Here is a 17,842-nt window from a genome sequence, read left to right as displayed (position 1 = left end):
ATCAGTTTTTGCTATTTCACTGGCATATTATTAGTCACTGAATGATATCTTTATCTTTTCAAAATGTTATCAATTTTCTTATAAAGTTCTTTAAGAAGTAGACTGGTGTAAGGTTCAAAATGTATGCCAAAACAAAATTTTTTCCAAATGAGGATTAAAAAAACAACATATAGAATGCTCCTGATGTACACAGTACCTGTCTTAATTTCAAAAACTTGGTCTTCCTGCATAAAAAAGGTTAAGATTATTTGTTGGTTGATACAGTTCCAATATATACAACATGGAAGGCTGTTAGGCCATCTTTTAAAAAGTTGTCACCAAAGCATGTGAAATTGCCCAATCTAGTAAAAATTCTACCAATTAAACCCATTACTTAAGAGATAAGTAATATCACAAAATTCCTCACATGAAATAGGACAACTTTAACCTTATTTTATCTGTATCAAACTATACAAGTTCAAATCAGAAGGAAATAAAGATAATAAAATGTTATACCAGGGAAAAAAATCTAAATATATTCATATTGTACAAGAGTCTATTTACTACCATGATGTGGTAAGCAGAACAATGTCAACTCAATGGTATCCATGCCCTCATCCACAGAAACTGTGGATATGTTATATTAATCAATAAATGGTCAGTTTATCTTGGATTATCAGTGTGTCCAATTAATCAAAAGGACACTTAAAATTAGAAAAGAGAAGTAGAAGGAAATCAGGAGATGACTAGGGAGTATGATAAAATCTGACTGACTTTTAAGATACAAAAAAGGGGCCATAAGCCAAGGAGAGTGGGCAACTTCTAAAAGCTAGAAAAGAAAAGAAAATCAATCTCCCCCAGATTCTCCAGTGAACATACTCTTGCCACGTCTTCATTTAAGGCTGGTGAGACCTTTGTCAAAATTGTAATCTATGGAACTGTAAAATAACAGATCTGTATAGTTTAAACTACCAACAAAAATTATGTTAAAGCAGAGACAGGAAATTAATACACATGGTAATTTCTCATATGATTAAATATAAGAGTAACTGGTTATAAGACACCCTAAACCACTCTCCGATTTTGAGTTATTCTCTTGAAGCATGTATCACCTATGCACAGCTATAATTCCTAATATATTTACAGGCTTTTTGTTATTTATAACCTTAAAAAACAGAAAAATAGCCTACTTAACGTTTTTCATATAATTGATCAAGCACTTTAAAGTTTATTATGCACTAACTTGTAACACTTGTAAAAGAGAGATAACATTAAGTGGGCACTAAACTGTTCCAAGTCTCATTTAAGAAGTGTGAATGTAAGAAAGTTTGGAACTTAATATGAAATTGTAGGTTACAAAATAAACTGAAATTACACTATAGTTTGTACATTCATTTTTCAAATAAAGACTGTTGAGGGAGAAACTGGCAATGGTTCATTGTATTTTTTTCTTTTTTAGGAAAAATGTATATATAGTGAAATGCAGAGATATTATATAATTCGATGAGTTTTGCTAAACATAGGCACCAATAATCTAGATACAAAACAATTCCATCACCTCGCAGAATTTCTCCTTGTCCTTTCTAGTCAATCCCCACCATTCATAGCTAATTTATTTTTAAAATACCCAGATTAATATCTATTTACAAAAACAATATACGATTTATGATCTGAGGGTGGTGGTATGATCTATAATCCCAGCGGTGAGCCTCTGACAGGAGGATTTCAAGTTGGAGGCAGCCTGGGCAATTTAAAGAGCTCTTATCTCAAAAGAATTTTAAAAGGATAGGGTTACAGCTTAGGTATAAAGTCCTTGCCTTGCATTCACCCATGGTGGGGAGGGGATTGTATATAAATTCCTTCTTTGTATCATTTAAATTTCCAAATAACTACATTTAAATTTCGTTAACTTAACATGGTCTCTCTCAATTTTCACGTATCTACTGAAGCACAATACTGTAAAAAACACAAGACATCACTCCATATTGGTCTTGAAATAATTTTAAAATGTTATATTATTATCCAACTAGATTCCAGATAAAAACTGGGACAATTTTCATATCAGAGCGGAAAGAGAAATGGGTTCACTTCATGCCTTTTAAACAAATTACAGTACTTACTGAATTAAAAAGTATCAATTCATAGAACCATTAAGATCAATGTTTTTAATGAATCTTTTCTCCTTTTAAATAAGCAAAATCTTCAAAATTCCTCTATCCCTATCCTGTTAGAAAAACCTACTAACAAAACACATTTTGCAATATCAAGTCATTGTTAAACATGTCACATGAAACCGTATCACTGACTACAGTGATGGAAATAGGAACTGACACAGAGACTCCGACAAAAATATTAAAACAGGTCAAGTACATTTATGAATATTACAATGACTTTGGAATTGGAAGCCTGTTTACACACACAAAGAGGATAAAACCACAAATTTGACATTTTGAGCAAAAAGGGTACTTACCAAAAGTCACTAGGAATAAATGTCATAGATTATGTATTCATAACACAACCTTGGGAAGCCTAGTCAATGCATAGTATCCATTCCATCCCTTACTTTCATCCTGTTTGCCAATGAGAATGCGCCTAGAATACAAAAGCTCATATCCCGTTTCAAAATAATGTGCACACACTTACACTACTAAAGAAAATATTGACAGTGCTATATATATATAGCGGGGGTGGAGGGTACTGCCAGGCATTTGACATTTTAATTTACAGTATTTCTTGCTTTAAAGTCATACTAAAAACGCAGGGACATACTGACTCTACAGCACTACTCGATTCTAACAAAGTACAAAAGAAGGAAAAATATTAATTTTCACTGCTCTCATTTTCATCGTTTCCGGTTAGTAAGCCAAGAATCCAAGTACAGGATGATTTAGGGTACCGCCACTGCCACGAGCTTTGCCTCAAAAAGAGAAATCCCTGGACAGGAAATCCAGGTGGTTTCCTGCCCCCACTTCAGCACTCATTAGGGAGTAAGTTTTGAATCTCTAGCCTTAGCGACTTGAAGACTTTGCAAGGAGACAGGATGCCACAGAAGCGGGCCACCTTCCTCCACGCGGGCCCGCCCCCGCCTGCCAGAGAGCTCAGGAGGTGCTGGCTGCAGGGCTGCCTTTAGCTCAGGTCTCTGGCCCCGCGACCTCTCCTGGACCACAACTAGCCAGGACGGGCCGATGGCTGTGGGGGGGTCACGGGAATCCTGTCCCACACAGCCCGCCACGGAAGCCACTTGCGGGGAGGGAGCCAGGGACGTGGGAAACGGACATAGGCAAAGCACCTAGGCTGGAAAGAGGGGCGTGACAGTCACCGAGCTGGGCTGAGCTAGGTTCCGAGGTGACTAACAAGGTGCCGCTGCTGCCTGAGACTGGGGACGCCCGCTCCCTTACCGCCAGGTCCGGATGGCGGCTGTCCCGGTGTGACACGGCTCGGATGACCCCCGCTCGCCAGCTCCGCAGGCAGCGTCCGCTCTCCCCGAGCTCGGGACGCGCCTCGTCGCCGACTGCCAAACACAGGAACCGCTTCCCGACCAGCTCGGGCCGAGTCTCCACCGCCATCCCAGGGGTTACCACGGCGGCTGCCTTCTCGGCTGAGTGACCAGAGACCCGTTCCTACCGGCCGCTCATGCTGAGGAAAGGAGACCGGGAGGAAGGAGGTGGCGGTCCCGCGAGCGAAAAGGAGCAGACTCCAGGAGCGCACCGGAGGCTCAAAGGGCACAGCGACCTCAGCCCCTCGCCGTCACCAACACTTCCTAGTCTCCCAGACTTGCAGCTTAGGCTGCAGCTCCACAAACTGACAGAAATTCCTATTTGGCAGTCCAGAGGCCCGAGGTAGCCCCAGCCGCAGCCGCCACAGCGCAGCGACTGGACTACTGCGCCTACCCCCCCACTGACGGCTGCAGCCGCGTCTCCTTCCGCGGAGCGGGCAAGGCAGTCGCGCGAGGGTCAGCGGAACCACCACAGACAAAGTAGTACCCGGGCTGCGGCGCCCTCCGCTCCGAGCATAGAGACGCGGGAGGGAGGGTTCCTCTTAGCACTAGGAAAAGCATGTATAGCTGTGGTTGCTTGTTCAGAGGTGGGATGAGGAGAAAGTGAGATGTGCGCTGTGCACCATGGATCAAAAATAAACTCCAGGTTAGACAACTCATCTCCAGAGCGCTATTTTCTGGGACACAAGGCTAGATTATCCTGAATTAACAGTCCTGCAATCCCAGCAGCAAAGCAGGCATAACTTCCTACTTAAAACTAAACTCACAGACCTCAAAGAAAAACAGTCTGCGATTTAAAAAGAAACTGAAAAAAAAATGTGTCATGCATTCTACACAATTGCAGAGAACTAATTTTATGTTTGAACTATTTGAAGATTTACACCTCTCCCGCTGCTTTGTTGCAAGAACGCTGAATGGTCTGCAGGGCTTTTTATCAGCGTGCTTAAATTTTACAAACTGTCTCCACCAATCTGAGTACTTTTAGTACTAGTATGTAGTTTGACACACACTGGTCAGATAATAAAAACAAGGAAAAGATTCCAGATTCAGATATTTCAAAATACAAAAAGAAAAAGATCTTAGCCAACCATAGTTGAAAAACAAATCATATTTACTTCCGGTCCAATCATAACAGGGCTTTGCAACCCATACACATACAGATTTACAACTTGCAACTCCTCTACTCCTCTGAGTACTCTTCATTTCGGTACTTGCAAATAAATCTCCCTTACAGAAATCTCAGTCAGCAGTTCCATTACAGGCATACCAGTTCCTAAGTGCTCTCTTAAAGTAGGTCTTTAAATCCCAGTTATGGTTTTCCAGTGTCATTATTATAATCCAATTCAGAAATTCATCTCGTTCAATAAAAATTTATTCTGAATTTTAGGCTTTCTTAGAGATTTTCCTAAACCTCTACTAAAAAAAAAAAAAAAAAAAAAAAAAAAAAGTTATCTAAAGAGACTTTACAAAAGTAATCCAAACATGGCTTTTATCTGCTTTCTCTAGAACTCCCAAACTGAAGTGTTTTGAAATGGAAAAAAACTGGTCATGGCTAATAGGTTTTTAAAAAAAATAAAAATTACAAGCAAGATGAATTTTAATCAACAGTCTAATTCTGCTAAAGAGCAAAAGTAGAACTGTAAATACATATACACAGATAAATTGTATCAAAAAATGCCTACTGGCAAGTTGGGAGAAATTTTTTATTTTACTTGGGCAATTTTACTTCCTAGTCCAATTCCTATATACACTGTCAAATATTTAATAAACAGACTAAGATTTCTAAAATCTCAACTTAGATTAATAAGCCAGTAAAATATCCTAGCATGTGTAAAGAAAAGAGTAAGGACATTTAGGTACCAATCCTCGAAAATCTGCTTTGTAACCTTGGGCATGTCACAATTATTATGACAGAAATTGTATAATTATCAATGATAGTCCAAAAGCAACTGGAAAAAATACGCATAAAGTCATCTAAGACATGCAAATTACATAAATCCTATTCACTAAATGATAAGAGTATGGGTTACCAGAGTTTGATAAAACTGCCAGTATTTTCAATTTTTTAGCAAACTCCTCTAAACTGGGGCCCTAGGGGCTCCCACTATACAATGAATTCCATCCTTGTTAAGTCCTGAGAAGCATGTAAACCCAACAAATCAAAATAGTTCAATTGCAGAAACAAGACTTTTTTTAGAAGGCCATATATCACCCATATTTTGAATCCAATATCTTATATTCTGGGGCTGGGGTTATAACTCGTGGTAGAGTACTTGCCTAATAGGCTCAGGACACTTGGTTCAAATCTCCAGGACTGCAAAGGAAAAGTGAGTATTTGCTTAAAAATAAACTTCAAATTCTATTTTATGAATTCTTTGCCTACTGGCAAAACCTAGGGTTTATAGTACTAATTCGTGGATATTTTGCTCTTGGAAAAACATGAATGCATTTTTTAGGTATACTTTATTTCAGGGGCAGTGTATTATATTACAAAACAATTTTGTAAGTGAAATTAAAATAAATTTTAAGGTCAGATTTGAAAATTTAAAATATCTGTCTATAGTCAATGAATTTCCTTACATTCTTTACTTTCATTAGGATGTTCATATGCCAGTGCTAATCAATGAAGGAAAAGCATACTTTAAAAACAGAGAAAACAAGAATGACAGAGAATTTTAATAATTTTACTCAGAGGGGTTGAAAAATTAAAAACATAGATTTCCATCCCCACACAGAAATGTGTCCATTAAATATGTTTATGACTATGTATATCTAAAATGTGCCAATGTCTGTTTGTATACTCTACATAAGATGTACATGAGATTTCATTTTTAAAATTAAAAAAATTATTCATAGACTTTTTAAAACTGACTTATAAAGAAGCAAAATACTTACTGCAATAATCACTTATCATTGATCAGTAGTTCATTAAGTAAACAACCTATTAAGTCACACGTTTCCCACTTTTAGATTTGATATAATCACAGAAAAGGTCAATCATCTACCCTCACGTGTATTAGTTGTTTGTGCCACTACAGAAATCTAAACTTACAGAAAAACAGAAACAGATAAGAAGTCAAACACACGATTCTTGTAATATTAGCCACCACTTATGGAACATTTACTATGTGTCAGACACTATGTTAAGTATTTTACACACATAATCTCACTTTAAGAAGAAAATGAGGTGTAGAGAATTTAATAACTTGCCTAAAAATCCACATTAAGGAACATATTTCCAAAAGCAGACCTTGTGATAACAAAAATGATCAACAGAAACATGAAGGCCAGTCACCAAATTACTTCTTCTTTATTAACTAACACAGATTATTCGTAATTGATTTGCTCAACATTTGTTTAGAACTTACATGTGTCTCACATCCTACAGGGTTCAGGAGATAGAGCCTTTGTCCTTAAGAAGCTCATAGTTTATCTGGAAAGAGGCTATAGATATGTTTTACTTTATTTACTTAAGGGAGTGTCAACAGAATGGTATACAAGATAAATTTAATGCATCTTAACAAATACTTTCAAATACATTATAACTCAAGAGGCTGTCAATTTCAAGACTAAGACTAGATTCAAGTTGGTAAAGTCCTAGACTATATAATTCCATCTAGGAATGGTGGACGTCATATTAAAATGAAAGGAAAACCAAGTTTCACCCAAATTATTCAAGTAGAAGACCAAGAATAAAATGGAATATAAATTTATGTTTATTATTACATTTTAATAATTCATATTTAGGTATTTCACTAAGCAATTATTTTAAATGATTTCCTCAATCACATTTATCACAAATCCAAATGTGAGTACCTCAAGGAAGCCATTCCTGGTTCCAAAACTAAGTCAAATTGCCCAATTACAGATTTTCAAAACATGTTGTACTTTTAGTACATACAACTGTATTTACTCCTAATATAAAACTGATTATTTTATATTTGAGAATATAAGCTCCATAAAGACAAGGACAATGTATGTAGTTTATCTACTAAGACTTGCTAAGAGAATGTTATTGAATAAATGAAATATAGCAAAATACATTTTTCTTGCTGGGGATTTAGCTCAGTGGTTCCACCTCCTGCCTCACAAGTGTAAGGACCCAAATTCAATCCCAAGTACCACAAAACAAAACAAAAATTTAATTGAGTTTTCTATAGTCACCTAATTTGCAAAACAAAACCAAAAAAAGTTTAGTTCCACTTTTCTTAATTCAACTCAACAAGGAAAGATGTAGAATCTGTAATTAAGAGTCAAGAGTAACACTTCTGGGCTGTGGATTTAGCTCAGTGGTTCTGGCGCCTGCCTTACAAGCACAAGGACCCGAGTTTGATCCCCAGTACCAAAAAAAAAAAAAAAAAAAAAAAAAAAAAAAAAGAATAGCACTTCTAATTACTTCTACAGGGTTACTCACTGCCTTCCTAATAGTGTCATACATTACCTCATTTCATCACAGAAGTACAATGTTAAAACCTTCAAAAACTTATGCTTCAGCAGAAAAATCAAGGTTGTTCCAAGAGAAATTTCTAAAGAACAGATGTAGGAAAAGGTACAATTTATAAGAAAAATACTCATTTTGTTACCAAACTACCAATTTAATACAAATCAAAAAATGATCCTCTGAGTGTATATCCAAAACACTAGTCTCTTTTTAGACTTCTAAAGAGAAGTTTAAATGTCCTTGATGGAACAATTGTCTGTCTTTCTGATGCCATGTGGAAGCACAAAGAGAAAAAAGAACGCTTTTTATTGGGCTTTCTAATTCAATCCAGTTTCCATTTAAATTCTGGTTGCACAGGAACCTACCACTTCAACAATATTTTTTCTATTAAACGAGGAGTTAAACTGGACTCTTTAATGATAAAACATTTGATACTTAAAATGCACAGTTTTGGAAAATTCCTAATATGCTGAGTGAGAAACTACAAGCAAAGAAATAGAAAATTTGCTGTTTAGAAAATAAGGTTCTTTCCTGTTTGTCCTACGGCACTCTCTGCTCATCACCCCTCTCATATATGCTCAGACTACTAACTACCATTAAAATATGTTCAATCAAGTTTACATGTAGAAAACAGGTTAGGTTCTGTAATGGTTAATCTTGGTTGTTAACGGATTGGGTTGAGAAACACCTACGAAATAAGTAAATCACTCTTTTATGTATGTATGTGAGACTGCTTCCAGGCATGGAACAGCAAAACGAGGGCAGAGGCCTACCTTCCATTTAGGAAGCATTATCCTATAGGCTGGTGGCCTCAAAGGAGTGAAAACAGCAGGAGGAAACCACATAGCACATGCTCTCTTTCACTATGCCCACATCTGCCCTGAATTGAGCTGCTTTGTTTCATCACATGCTTCCTAGGATGATATTCTGCCTCACCACATGCTCAGGAGCAACAGAGGCAGGGGGCCACAGAGTGAAACCTCTGAAACCATGAGCCAAAACAAACCTTTTCTCTTCTAAACTATCCCCCCCACCAAGGGGCTGGTTACAGCTTGAGGACAAGAGACTATTCCTGTTGGGCAAACAAGCTTTCAAGATACTACAGGAAATGGCAACAGAGTTAAAACTCCCCTAAGAGTAGTTCTATTCATATCCATGAAAGTTCTTTAAGCAAAAGTACTAAATTCGTATCAAACAAAATATAAAAGACCAAAGTAAAATATACACTAAACAGCAATATTGAACATTTCTTGTTAACTTTACTCCATTGATGTTCCTCACACATCAAACTACATATTGCACAATTAAGGCATTTTATTTCAAGAACATACAGCTCTGAGGTATACTTCTCAAATTAATGGCATCTGGTTTCAGAGAAACAAAACCAAAACAAAAGAAAACCTAGAAATGAAATATGGGGAATCTTTCATCATTCCTTTCCTCACCACATTCTAAAGAACCCACATGATTACATATAATAAGATTTATAACCTACTACAAAACATAAATATGTAATAAAAATAAATTAGTCTATATAAAGGAAAAGCATTGTCTTCTGGCTCTACATGTGCTCCGCTACTACAGATAATTTATTTATTCAATTAAAGAGTGTATAAAACAGTACAAAGCTTGTGTTCACGTATAAGTGCTTCTGAAGCGAGCATGAAGCTCAGTACTTGGAAACCTACATTTCATTTAAAAACTCACAACTGAAACATAATGAAAATCAAACCTCCAAAAAAGACTAACATCCCCCCAAACATTGTGTACTATATTCCAGAGTATGTTTTTATATTATCTAAGATTAAATGGTAACATGGAAATACTGTACCCAGAAGGCTAACCAACAACATTTTTAACAAAATATGCCACTTAGAAAAAGTAGTCATTGGACTAGGGATTTAGCTCAGTGATTCCACCATCTGCCTCTCAAGCAAAAGGACCTGAGTTCAATCTCCGGTAGAGAGAGAGGGGGAAAGAGGGAGAGAGAGAGGGAGAGGGAGAGAGAGAGAGAGACAGGTCAAATCTGATGCAAGGGTATTTTACAAATAGATGCTTTAATGACTGAGGAAGTAGCTCAGTGGTAGAGCACTTGCTTATGCACGAGGCCCCAGGTTCAATTTCCAGTACAGTCAAGGAAACAAAAAAGTGTTTTAAAGTGTATGACCTCAGTATACTGCAGCAAGTTAGAAATTAAGTCACATAATTGAAAGGGTAAGAATCAAGAATATCTAGATTACTTTGCCACTAATTACTGAATACCTTGAGTAAACCACATTTCTCCTCTAGGCATCACTTATAAAATGTACAAGATGACATAATCTTTTACAGTTTCTAAAAGTTTGCTTCTAAGGCTTCCATGTGATTCAGCAAGAAGCAATGTATATTTTCCTGTTGTGTGGCAAATTCACATCCCAAAAATGTTCAAAACACTGACCAAAAAACCCTATTTAGCAAAAGCAATTATTTTTAGCCAGAAAGTTTCAAGATTTGTTCTCTCAAAGGTCTAACAGAAGATATACAGACCAAAGAACTTCCCAAGTAAACACTGATCTTTAAACATCATTGTGAATCTGCTTCTTTGCTCAAGTTTGGTCATAAAACTATCAAATTTACAAATACTGTCAAAACTAACATGAAATGGATGGAAGTACTTTTCTGTTACTCTAGACTACAAATAACTTCTAAACTTTGCAAATAACTTAAATTTTTAACTTTGCATGCCTTTACAGTCTTGCTTGCCTATCTATAGCATCTACAAGGCCCTTTTTAACTTTTATAATGACAAAAATTATCTTGAGAGTCAACTGTTCCATTTGCTTTTATATCTAAATATACATAAATGCTTCTTTGCCTCACCTTTCAATTTTTTAATAGTCACAAACTTTAAAATCTCATATCATTACATATCTTTGTTTTGCAGCCTTATATCACATCTAGAAAATACTCCATGCAAATATTCCATTATTTTCTAATAGTTTCATAATTCCAATTTTTATAATTAAAAACAAATCTATTAATGTATTCTTGCTTAATTACAAAATAAATACAAAACAGCTATAACAATTTCTAAGAAATTAATAAAGATGGAAAAAAGAAAAATACCAAGTATTGGCAAGGATATAGTGAAAAGAATGTGTACTTTTTCGTAGTAGTAGTGGTAATATAAATTTGTTAACAAATTTCTGGGAAGCAATCTGTTTTGACTAATGATAGACAAACAAATCAAACCCTTTAATTAAGTAGTTCTACTCCTTAGAAATCATCCTTAGAGAAAAGGTAAGAGTTATAGAAATTTTAAGTGTAGTATGGACTTTGGGCAGTCAACTGCTGAGAGCCTTTCCTCACTAGCCATGGGCAACAAGAATTCCAGTGTGCATGAGAAGGAAGCAACAAGAAGAAGAATGTTTTCAGATGAAAGAAGACTTAATCATATCTGAATCCTGTGGAAAATGTATCAGAAAATAAGAATGGAATAAAAATTGTTTTTAAGACAAGGTCTAACCACATAGTCCATGTTAGCCAGGAATTCTCTAGGTAGCTCAGGCTGGCCTCAAACTCAGTCTTTCTGCCTCAACCTCCCCAGTGCTGGGATTAGACATGTCAACACACACAGATGAAACAATTTTTTTTAATGTAGCAAAATATAATCAAAGAGAAGACAATGAAAAAATAACGAATAATGTATTCAGCCTATTCAGTAGGGATTAAAAGCAAACAAAAATGAGGGAAAAAAATGAGTAAATGTGATGAGTGATTAAATGAACAAATTATAGTAATTCAACAGATGCTGACCGAAGTCAGAGTAATGTTTACACCAAGGGATGGATAGTCCTGACTGCAAAGTTGTATTAAATGTCCTATATCTTGATATGAGTGATGGTTATACCAGCATAATATATCTTTGATTATATAAAGTACATTAGTTTCAAAATTGAGCATGAAAACACTTCTTAGGAAATTCCCTCAAAATGAGACAATAATATCTACCTGTGAGGAAAGGACAGGAAGATATTCTGGAGTCAAAACAACAGAGGTTTTCTACTGGAGGACAAGAATATAAAGAATAGAGGAAAACAGAGCCTGTATAAAATACACTGGCCTGGGAAAAAAAGAAGGCCCTGTGCCCACCATTACAAATCTATTTTTCAATAAAAAGTAACAGTGCTCTATACTAGAAAAGTAACAAAAGAACAGAGAAATCCTTTCTAAAATAAGACGGGCAAGTAAGACTCAATCATTAACTGTGGACTAAAAACACAGATACAAAACTTCCCAACGGTCAGTTCCCACCTAATGCATAAATAACAGGCCAAACAAAAAATAAAGGGGAATCACAAAACGTATTCATTAAGCCCAAGAGGAGTTAGAAAAAGCAAAGAACAAGCAGAAAAGAACCAGCAAACATTGAGACAGTTATGATTATCTATGTAGAGAATCACAAACATCTTCAAAACAGGTCACAGAACTATTTAGCAAGGTTGCAGGATTTAAAAACAATATTCAAATATCAATTAAATTATAATGTTTGAACAAAACTGGAAATCCAAATTTTAAAATAATGCTACTTATAGTACCACACATACAAAAAAGTATAAAATAACAAAGTATGTGCAAAATCTCTATGCTTAAAACTACAATATTACTAAATAAGACTTAAACACCATGCAGTGTCAAAAGATTTAATAGTATAAAAACTCCATTACATGTTTCCAAATTGATCTACAACTTCAAAGCAATCTCTATCAAAATAAAATATAAAATTTTTGGTGACGCTGACAAAGTGATTCTAAAATCAAATATAGTGAGGAAAAGAAGGTGAAATAGCCAAATTTTGAAAAGAAAAAAATTGGAAGAGTCATACTTTTGTATCAAATCTTATCATGACAAAATAGAGTATGATACTGACAAAAGAATAGGTACATAGATAAGTAGAAAATAAAGAGCTCAGAAATACAATCATATTTATATGGTCAAATGATTTTTTAGCAAAGGTACAAATGCAATTCACTGGAGGAAAGGATAATCTCTTCAACAAATGATAAGATACTCATCCACATACCCAAAGAAGAATCTAATCCATAGCATACTCCTTATACTGAAAACTCCAAATCAATCACAGAACTCAATGCAAAATATAAAGATAAAAAACTTTTAGAAGACATTAGGTTAGGCAAAATTTTCTTAGCTACAAAATAAAAAACATGATTAATAAAATTAGGAATTAAACATAGTTGAAATTATGAGGTTCAGCTCTCCCAAGGTCACAAAGGCAAAAATTTTTGAAGTATTTATCAAAAATTAGTAAATATAATATTTTTCAAAGTCAGTATTGGCGATCAAACCCAGACCCTGTTCACTGAAGTACATCCCTACCCCACCCGCTTTTTTAAAACAGGGTCTTAACTCATCCAGTCTGTTTCAACTTGTGATCCACCTGTTCTCAGTCTCCCAGACTGCTAAGATTACATGCTTGTGCCACAAACCTGACTGGTGTCTAGAATTTAAAGAACTTTCAAAACTCTGCAATAAAGAAGAAAATCCAACATTTTTAGTGGAGCAAAAGATCTGAACAAATAAGTTATGAGAAATAAATGGCAAATAAAAATTTAAAAAGGCATTCAAGGTCAATTATAAAGGAAATGCAAATTTAAACCAAGGAGATCACACACCTACTAGATAGCTAAAATGTTAAAAAAAAAAAAGGGGGGTGGTATGAAAGAAAGAAAAAAAGATCTAACATTGCCAAAATAGGAGCAAGCAACTCTCATACAGTAAGGGCTGGTAGTAACAGCTATTTTATGTCTCACTGCTTCTAATACAGTTAAACTTATACTTTTCACATGATCCAGCAATCCCATTTAAAATATTTACTCAGGGCTCAGCGGTTCCGCTTCCTGCCTTGCAAGTGCAAAGACTGGAGTTCGATCCCTGGTACCAATAAATGAATGAATGAATGAATGAATGAATGAATATTTACTCAAATGAATATTCACATAAAAACCTGTACCCAAATGTATGCAGCAATTTTGTTTGTAACTTTCAAAAGCTAAAAACTGTAAACTATGTCCCTCAGCTGGGAACAGTCATACTATAGAATGATATTCAACAATAAAAACATTATGTGCTGGGCATGGTGGCGCACATCTGTAATCTCAGCACTTGGGAGGCTGAGGCAGGAGGATCGCTGTGAGTTCGAGCCAAGCCTGGGTTACATAGTGAGTTCCAGGTCAGTCTCAACTACATAGTGAGATGCTGTCTCAAAAAAAAAAAAAAAAAAAAAAAAAAAAAAAGATTACGCAACAATACAGATAGACCTCTGCAGTTCAGGGGGCCCCTATGGCTATCTTCAAGTTTAACTACTCACAAGAAGGACTCACAAACCTCCAACGATATTTTAACTGATGGTCATAGTTTATTACAGCAAAATGATTTAAAATCAGCAAAGAGAAGGCCAAAGGGCAGGGTCCTAGAAACACCAGGCTTCCCTTTGTCTATTCCTGGTGGAGTCATACTAACAGTGCTTATTTCTGCCAGTAACATAACGACATACAAGAGTATTGGTAACCATGAAAGCTCACCTGAGGCTTAGTATTCAAGGTTGTTATTGGGAAGAGGGGGTCTGAACATACACAAGGCCATCTATATGGGTATTCTTAGTCTTCTGTCTCTCCAGAGATCCAGGAATAACTACAAGACCCAAAGCCTTCAACATTAATACTACTTGTACAGACAACTTGTGGTAGCCCCAGGCCCCAAAGTGAACAGACTTAGCAGGCAAGGATACTCCCAGAACTTAGAGGTTACCTCCCAGAAGCTAGACAAGAGCCAAACCCTTTTTGGGGTCATTCTACACCCTTACTACACCATCTCAAACACACTATGTTAAGTGAAAATAGCCAAATTCAAAAGTTAAAAAATCTGTGATTTCATTTATATGACATTCTATAAAAAGTAAAACTGTGACAGACTAGATCAGTCATTATCAGGGTCTGGGATGTGGTACAAGGAGCTATCTTCAAATAGCCACAATCTATACCTTGATTACGGTGGTGGTTACACAAATAAATGTGTTTTTCAAAACTTGTAGAACTATGTGCAAAGAACAATTATTTTTACTGCTTGTCAATTACACCTCAACTAACATAAGACAATAATTAATATAAGATATATTCATTTGAAGCAACTGCATCTCTTAAAAAAGGCCAATGTACTCAGCCACAATAGTACACACCCTGTAATCTTGGCACTCTGGGAGACTTCAAGTCCAGCCTGTGCAACTTGGTGATCTGGCAAGACTTCACCTCAAAATTGATGATGATGATGACGATGACGGCAGCTGGGATGTAGCTCAGCAAGAAGGCCCAGGGTTCAATCCCCAGTTCTGGGGGGTGGGTATGGGTAGGCAAATGTAAAGCTTATGCAAACAACAGGACAAAGGCCTTTGCTAAGTGAAAAAAGTTCAACAGAGAATTGTGTCTCTGTACTATAGGGACCTGTAAAAATTACGGATAAACAGCCAAAGGAAAATATTTTGATTCACTGGCTGGCAGGACATGTGTTAGCTATTTTTTTCTCTTCTGCTTCAAATGTTATTAGCAAATAAAATTAAGATTTTTAAAAAATAGGGTGATACTGTAATACTAGTATGCGTAATTACTAATGACACTGTACTGTCAATTTATAGAAAAGTCTTTGGCCCCAATGTATTCTTTACTGTTTATGGGTGAAAAGAAATATCAATTTGTTTTAAAATATCTTGGGGGTTGTAGTGGTGGGAATTGGCATTGCAGGATAGAAGAGATAATTGGTGAAATACCCCCAGTGACCCACCCTTTTATATAATTCTCTCTTCTTCAATGCAGGTGGCACTTATAACCAACAACATATGGCAAAGGCGATGGGCTATCACCATGGTTTGTATTTTATATATGTATATGGTAAAGGTGAGAAGATTTTGCAAATATAATTAAGGTCCCTAATTGGGTGATCTTAAATTAACCAAAAGGAAATCATGTTCAGTGGGTCTCCCTAATTCCTAGATGAGTACTTTAAAAAAAGAGGGTCTAGAGGACTGAGATTGTCCTGATCATCTTGGAAAGGCAAGGTTGCATGAGTTCTATCACTAGAAGAAAATTAATTCAGCAAATAATCATGTTAACTTTGAGCTTCAAGTGAAACACCAGCCCTAGACGATACTTTGATTTACACTCAGCAGAGGTCTCACCTAAACTGTACCCAGACTCCCATCCATGAAAACTGTAACAACAAATCTGAGTTGTTTTAAAGTGCTAAATTTGAAGCAATTTTTTTACAAAGCAATACAAACTAATATGAAAGAATTTTTAAATCTCTTTTAGTGCCTTGTCTTTATCCTTGGGTACTCCTTGAGCTCATATGAAATTAGAGAAAATATCCAGTTCTTGTGAGGCATTTCAATTTTTACAAAGGAATGTGAAACTTTGCAAAGTTTCACTCCATAATGGTACAGATCTAACTGATGACAGAACTGTATTTCAGACAACTGCTAAGAAATATCTCCAAAAAAAGGGAAAAAGAAATATCTCAAATGTACTGCTGCCTAATACCTAGAAAATGCTCCAGACTAAATGATTATTATTATGGAGAACTGTCAATAGGAGACATTTGTTCCATCTGATTACTGTGATACCTTGGTTTTTGAATTTGTTTCAAGTTTGTGTTTGAACACCAAAAAATTGGCAAATTGAGCATTTCTTTTCCTTAAGAGTGAAAAACCAAATAAAGAAAAGCCCAAAATTACACTTATAAATTTCACTGTTCCTATCGCTTCTCGGCCTTTTGGCTAAGATCAAGTGTAAATTTCACTGTTCCAGGACTTTAACAAATTTTACAATGATTTCTCTCTTTAACTCTAACATGGCTCTCACAGCTTTTCACTTAGCTTTGCTGCTAGTATCATTAGTTTTCTTTGGAGCCACAGTTATAATATTTCATGCAAATCACACACAAAAAAGCACAGTGATGTATGTTTTAACACATTAATATAAGCACTATGTTGTCTGGGCAAGAGCTGCGCTGAGACTAAAGTGTCATTCCTTTGTGTCCATGAGACTCAGTGTGTGACTCACCCTTGGCCCATTTAGGTTTTGTTAAGTCAGATTTTTGGTTCGACTAAAGTTACGAACAATGAGCAGATTTTTTTTTTTTTAACTTTGCTCTTCAAGCAGTACAAAGTTCAAGCTTGGAGCCATTTCACAACTGAGATATCACTGTACTCCCAAACTTAGAAAAAGAGCTGGTATCAGAATTTGTATGGGAATGGATGATCATGATTTTTTTTTTTTTTTTTTTTTTTTGGTACCGGGGATCGAAATCAGGTCCTTGGGCTTGGGAAGCAGGCCACCGAACCGCTGAGCTAAATCCCCAGCCCTATGATATTTTAAATCCTTGTTTTAATATAATATTTTATATTATAAAACAGATACTATATTTGAGATAAAAACTACAAAATGAGTTCAACAAAATCTTGATCCATAGGAATAATTACAAGAAAATTCCTCTCTCTTTTGTATCATATAGTACTACTTACTTACTGAGGAGAAAAAGTGAGGGGAGAGGAGAGAATCCAAATCATATCAGAAGATACCTAATAAACTGTATTGGGGAACTCTGCACAGCAGGGTGTGAAGTTCCTAGGATGTATGATACGGGCTGCTCTTACTGGAATTAAGAATAATGTGATCCCACTAGTCATTTTGGGGAATACTACAGAAAAATATTCTGTTTATTGAAGGGATGTGGTTTTAAATGCTTTTCACATTACAATACTGTTTCCTCAAAAACACCATTAGAAAAAATTCTTTTTGGTCTTAATGTCTATAAGAGTCTTGCTTTTCTCCACCACATGTGTGTGTGTGTGCGTGTGTGTGTGTGTGTGTGTGTGT

The 17,842-nt window shown here is 35.9% G+C and overlaps 1 protein-coding gene and 1 pseudogene across 3 annotated transcripts in view; one reads left to right on the top strand and one right to left on the bottom strand.

The window, feature by feature from the left end:
- Jmjd1c (jumonji domain containing 1C) overlaps window positions 1-3,860 on the bottom strand; it is a 220,356-nt gene extending 216,496 nt beyond the window's left edge. For 2 of the 3 annotated variants that reach the window (XM_010641080.3, XM_010641081.3), the window contains exon 1: window positions 3,378-3,860. In XM_010641080.3, the coding sequence (XP_010639382.1) occupies window positions 3,378-3,545 (168 nt within the window). In that variant the 5' untranslated portion in view covers window positions 3,546-3,860. The remainder of the gene's footprint in view (window positions 1-3,377) is intronic. The other variant, XM_019210139.2, reaches the window with a different exon arrangement.
- A 12,860-nt stretch (window positions 3,861-16,720) lies between these two features.
- LOC117287087 lies at window positions 16,721-16,858 on the top strand (annotated as a pseudogene).
- Window positions 16,859-17,842: the final 984 nt, after the last annotated feature.

This window comes from Fukomys damarensis, unplaced genomic scaffold (assembly GCF_012274545.1).
Source record: "Fukomys damarensis isolate Sample0158 unplaced genomic scaffold, DMR_v1.0_HiC HiC_scaffold_20, whole genome shotgun sequence".
Taxonomy (NCBI): Eukaryota; Metazoa; Chordata; class Mammalia; order Rodentia; family Bathyergidae; genus Fukomys; species Fukomys damarensis.
Note: the sequence above shows the minus strand (reverse complement) of the source record. Positions and strands in the feature narration are given on the sequence as shown.